The 6,000-nt window shown below is 46.4% G+C and overlaps 1 protein-coding gene across 2 annotated transcripts in view; it reads right to left on the minus strand.

Annotated features, from left to right (window-relative positions):
• KIF13B (kinesin family member 13B) overlaps positions 1-1,212 on the minus strand; it is a 200,847-nt gene extending 199,635 nt beyond the window's left edge. Inside the window, exon 1 of one of the 2 annotated variants that reach the window (XM_072719582.1) lies at positions 751-1,212. In XM_072719582.1, coding sequence (XP_072575683.1) covers positions 751-973 — 223 coding nt within the window. In that variant the 5' untranslated portion in view covers positions 974-1,212. The remainder of the gene's footprint in view (positions 1-750) is intronic. The other variant, XM_072719583.1, reaches the window with a different exon arrangement.
• Between the last annotated feature and the right edge of the window lie 4,788 nt (positions 1,213-6,000).

Genomic DNA, 6,000 nt, shown 5'->3' on the forward strand with positions numbered 1-6,000 from the left:
TGACTGCAAGCAAAAACAAAACTATCTCAACAAGTCAAAAAAAAAAAAAAAAAAAGCAAAAAAGCAGGGAGGTGGAAGGGCATCTCTTTTACCCAACTTTAAAGTCCTTGCAATTCTTTATGACCGTCCGAGGATAAATGCACAGAAAGTTTAAAAAAAAAAAAGAGGCATTTTTTTGCACTTGAGTGCTTTCTCGGGAGTAAACTAAATTCCCTGCCATTTTTTTTTCCTGCCGCAGACACAAAAGTGTAGGGTTTGGGGTGACCGGGCCACAGACCGGGGGGCCTCGGGGTCCCCGGCTGCTCCGGCCAGGCTGGAGGGGTGAGGACCCTCTGACAGCTGGCAAGGAGAAGCGGGGGAGGGGGGCGCGGCGGGGCACGAGCGAGGGGCAGGGGTGGGGGGGGGGGGAGGAGGAAGCGAGCCCGGGGCGCGGGACCAGAGCGCCCTCCCGCAAGGGCAGGGGAGGCGAGAGGGCGAAAGGGCGCCGGGGCGGGGCGGGCCGGGCGCGCCGGCGGAAGGGGCAGCGGACCGGGACGTGGGCCCCGCGGCGCCCGGGACGCGGTGCGGGCGAGGGGAGGGGCGTCCCCGCGCAGGACGAGATTTCGGGACGCGCTGGCCGCTCTCTCGCCTGGACGCGCGGACGGCAGGGGCGGGGCCGGCCGGACCCCACACGGCGGCCGCGGCTGAGGGAAGGGCGCGCCAGGCACCTGCCGCCTCCACCGCGGCGGCCCCGGCAGGCTCGGCTCTCACCTCTCCGGTTCATGGGCCGGATCCGCACGGCCACTTTCACTTTGGAGTCCCCCATCCTGCTGCCGCCGAGGATCTCCCTCGGCTTCCGTCTGCCGCGGCCACCCGGCAACTCTTCGGGACTGGCCGGGCGGGAGGGGGCTGCGGGCGGGAGGGGCGGGGCGGGGGCGGAGCCGGGGCGGGGCGGGGCCGGTCGCGGGGCTCCCGGCGCGCGTCCGCGGGGCATGATGGGACTTGTAGTTCCTGAAGGTGGTCGAGGGCTTGACAGCGGCGGAGGAACTCGGCGGGAGAAATCGGGCGCTCCGCGCTGTCTGGAACGTGTGCAAGCCCGCTCTGCTTCTACGCCGTTCTGCTCTGACAGCTAGCACTGAAACAGAAGCCCTCCATAAGCCGATACCGCACCTGAAGACAAAGAGTGGAATAGACGGCATCGGAGACCCTGAGAGTGACCTCATGAGGACTCTCATTTCCTGCCAACCTTAAAGCATGATCCCTGGTTCGACTTCTTCGGCCGGGATTGCACTCCTGGCCTTGTTTGCTGAAGTCATCCTTCAAGACAAAGCGAAAGTTAACCTCTTCTGGAAGTCTTCATAGATCCACTTGTTAAGCCTAGACGACCCCGCCCTCAGCCCCTTCCAGTTGAGACCTTGGCTCTGCAACCAATCTGAATTCAAATCCTGCCTCAGCAGTTCCCAGCGGTGTGACCACGGACAAGTGATTTGACCGCTTAAGGCTTGTCTTTTCATAATTAAAATGAAAACATTTATGCCTATTTCATAGGATTGTTTCAAGGCTTAAATGAGTTAATACATGCAAAGTTCTTAAAAAAAAAAAAAAACCTCTGGCACGTTGGAAGTGCTCGATCAACGTAAGTCATAATGATCTTTGCTTTGTTTTAGCATTTATCCTGCCATTATTTGTGCTTGGATCATGTCATTTTTTAAAGATTTTATTTATTCATGAGAGACACAGAGAGAGGCAGAGACATGGACAGAGGGAGAAGCGGGCTCCTTGATTTGTGGGGAGCTTGATGCAGGACTCCATCCCAGGACCCTGGGATCATCCCCTGAGCCAAGGCAGCCACCCAACCACTGAGCTACCCAGGCATCCCTCGGATCATGTATTTTTTAAGCCATGTCTTGTATGTGTAGCCTTGCCTGTATTAGACACTTAGTAAACATTTATTGCATAAATGAATAAATGCGTGAATGAGGCCGCACTAAAATTAGCGCCTTACTAACCCCAAGCAGAGACTGTGAACTGGTGGCCTGAGGGCAAGATCTGGCTTGCAACTATGTTCCATTTGGCACAACAGTACTGGCCAACGCATGAAAATTAGGAGACTTGTCCATTCAATTCTGGGTCTACATTACATATTAGGAATAATGGATTGGAACTGGGTCCCTGTGGCCACCTTCATGAGAGGCAGGGTTGTCCTTTTCACCATCGCCTCCTTCCACTCTGCTTTACCACTCCTGTGTCTGAATCCCATAGGTTTGGGATGCCTACTTGGATATGTTTAAATGATAGCACAAAACTCAGAACTATTTTACAGATGAGTAAATACACGAAGCCAGCAAGACTCACCGTTTTACCAACCATCCTATTAGTTGACAGAGCTTCAACCCAAGTAGAATTGTCAAAAAGGTTGAAAGCACGTTAAGAGGAATGTAATTCTCATACCACATATAAATGAACATTGAAGACATCGCACTTTTTGAAATAAGCCAGAAATCATACGCAAAAAGCACTTGTGGTTTCATGTATATGCAATACCTAGGATAATGAAATTCATAGAGACATAAAGTAGAATGGTAGTTGCCAAGGACTGGGAGGAGGGGGAAATGGGGCATTAGTGTTTAATGGGTACAGAGTTTCTTTTTTTGGAAGATAAAAAAGTTCTGGAGGTGGATAGTGGGGATGGTTGCACAACAATGTGAATGTACTTGATGCCACTGTACACTTAAAAGTGGTTTAAATGGGAAATGTATGGTATGTATATTTTACCACAATTTTTTTTTAAAAGGTTAAAAATAGAGCTATGCCAGAATGCCCTCTTTAAAAGAAGGGAATTTATTTCATGGGGGCAGTTTCTCTGAGGTTTCAGTGGGCTTTCTCAGCTGCAGAAGCAGTAGATATTAGTACAATAAGTCTTTTGATTTTCACAGCCCAATAAAGTAAACAAATAAAAGTATTAACTTAGGATTTCCAGCTTTTTTATTTTCTTTTTACCAAGTAAATTTCTTAAAAACAAATGCACACAATTACTATCTATAGTCACTATCATTCTTTTGAGACCAAAAGAAAAAGGTCTCAAAAGATATATTTTATACCAAAATTGTTTGCTTGATGAAAAACCTCACTACCATCCTTTTGCTTTTTTTTTAGCATTGAAAAAACTTTTGTCATGTCCCCTTTACTCTAATAACCATCTTGCCATAGTCAAATTATAACAAATCGGGGTATGCAACGTGTCAAAGTCCTAGGCAGCCATTCTTCCCTTTATATCTCTTTTATAACCTGGCAAATGTTGGTTTTAAAAGGCACAGAGTGATGATAGCTTGAATCTGGCTTTTTAAACAGAGGCCAGACAGGCAGAAAAAAAAGAGAAGGCTGAACAGTTTCTGTGGGAACACTGTGTTTAAATTTAAGCTCAAATTTCAGAGAGAAGAAAGCCCCTAAGGAGTTGAAGTGGAGGTGGGGGAAGAGATTAACAGGGAAGAGGTGAGGACTTTCTCTAAAGTTCCAAAATTATTCAAATTGTCTTGGAAACATTTGATTGTTCGGTAGTAGCTTCCCAAGGGACTCTAGAGAAAACCCCTCGTGGGCCATTCTCCCTTCTGACTTCTATTCACACTAACTTCTCTCTTTTGACTTCTGCAAAAAACACAAGAAGAGAGGATTCTTAGAGCAGAAAACCTAAGACCAGAAATGCCTTCATCTTCCCGTGGAAAGTGTTCCTAAGATAGGCCCGAGAGAAAGGACTGAGCTGCAGGTTACAACCTGCAGCTCAGGAGCTCAGGGGTTTCACCAGGTGAAACTGGCGTGCTGCCTCACCACCACCTGGGGGGTGTGGGCTCAAGCTCCAACAGGAGACAGGGAAAGTCACTGGGCTCTCTTTTCAAATCCTCAGAGGAAAGAGAGGAAGAGAACTTAGTAAATAAAGCACTTCCTTGGACCTTTGTTTTGTAAAGCAAGTACTTAAGAAATGAACCAGTATTGGGGCACCTGGGTGGCTCAGTGGTTGAACATCTGCCTTTGGCTCAGGTCATGATCCCTGGGGTCTGGGATCAAGTCCCCAAGTCTGAGTCCCACATAGGGCTCCCCACAGGGAGCCTACTTCTCCCTCTGCCTATGTCTCTGTGTCTCTCATGAGTAAATAAATAGAATCTTTAAAAATAAAAATAATTTAAAGATAAATTTTAAAAACTTTTTTAAGTCAACCGACATCTACGGGGTAGATACAACATTTCAAGGCATTGTGATAGGTCTGTTTAATGTTGAATTTTAACCGTGTCAATAATTTCTCATTTTTTGCCACAACATTTTGCAAATCTACTTGTTCTAAACCTGACTTCTAGTTTACTTTTTGTTGCTTTGATTCACACATTCAACAGTTTCTGGTGGTCTGTACCTAGACTGAGGAATACATTTTGCCTTGTCTTTGTAAGATCATCACTTACAAAATAATAATGGCTAACATACGTTGAATGCTCACTATGTGCCAGACACTGTCCTAAGCGTTTTACATGAATTAATTCATTTAATACCCACACTAACTCTCTGAAGGACTTACTGTATTATCCCAACATTACAGATGTGGAAACTGAGGACCTGAGCAAATTATTGAAGGAGCCCCTGCATTGCTACTGTGTTCTGACCTCCCACTCTATAGTCTTTCACAATGGGGAGAGTCATAGGCAGATTGCTCAGCTCGTGGGAATTAGAAAAGATCCAGTTTTCACCATTTCTACTTTCCAAAATAGTTCCTAAAACTCCATTACTGTGAAAAAATGGGAACTGTGTCTTAAGTTCTATTTTTGCCTTTAAAAAGGAGGGAATAAGTTAATCAAGGCAAAAGATTTCTTTCCAGAATAAATCAGAATTGACCTGGACTCAGGTCTCGGACTTAGCTTTGCCAGAACTTAATCTTCCCAGTTAGAGTCATCCCTTGCTGTCTCCCCAGCTATACTGTGAACACAAGGAGAGAGTCTTCTGCAAATCTGCCTCCAACACATAGGATCATGCCTGGAACATAGAAGGCAGGCACCTAATACATTTTGGGGAATGGAGACATAAGCAACACAGCATCACAATTAACCTCAGACAGATTAGATGACATGCCTCAAGTCACATAGGTACTAAGTGGCAAGGTTGGAATGCAAACATAAATTTGTTTGATTCCAAATATCTAAGCTGTTGTCACAAAGAAGCCATCCCCATATGTCCTTTCATGCAATTCTCATGTTAACACTACCTTTTCTACCATGTGAATCCTTAGTGGGAGCCTTGGTTTCAATGACAGCAGTTATCATGCCATAGCTGTTATCTGTGAGTGCTTATGTGCCAGGCATTGTGCTCAGCACTCCCCCTATGTGATATCATTTACCTTTCACAACAATCCTGTGAATGATAGACTTTGGCACATGGGCAACTTAGACTTAATAAGGGAAATTAACTTGCCCAGTGGCCTGAGAAAGAAATTCCTGAATGCAAATCCTAGGTGTCCCCAAACACTGTGTGCCACTGCCTAAACTGCCAAACCATCACCACTCCCCTGCCCTGTCTCTTCATGTAGTATCTGGTGCTCTGCTGGGTCTACCAGCGTTTACTGACACTCCTCATCAACCACCCACTAAGAGGACCACACCTGAACCTTGCCATGATCTAAGACAGTACCACCTGTGAAATTCAATACCTCCCATCTATAACCCCAACCTCATCCAACCTGACTCCCTCTCCTACTCCCAAGGACCAAGTACACTGTTCTTAAGCCTCTAATCCCTCAATGTATGCCTTTTCTCATACTCAAACTCCTTCAGGGGTTTGTTTTCTTACAACCTTAACCTAAATCTCCCTCTTGACTATATCATCAACAACGCTCATGACTTGTGAATCCCTAAACTTATGTAATCAATTTCCTCTATCTCATGTACCCAGGAACCCAGCTGGGAAATCACACATCCATGCACCATTGTGCCCTCACAAATCTGTGGTCTTTGATCTCAATGTGGCCTTCAGTAGCACTGGAAA

The sequence above is a fragment of the Vulpes vulpes genome, chromosome 9 (genome assembly GCF_048418805.1).
Source record: "Vulpes vulpes isolate BD-2025 chromosome 9, VulVul3, whole genome shotgun sequence".
Lineage (NCBI taxonomy): Eukaryota > Metazoa > Chordata > Mammalia > Carnivora > Canidae > Vulpes > Vulpes vulpes.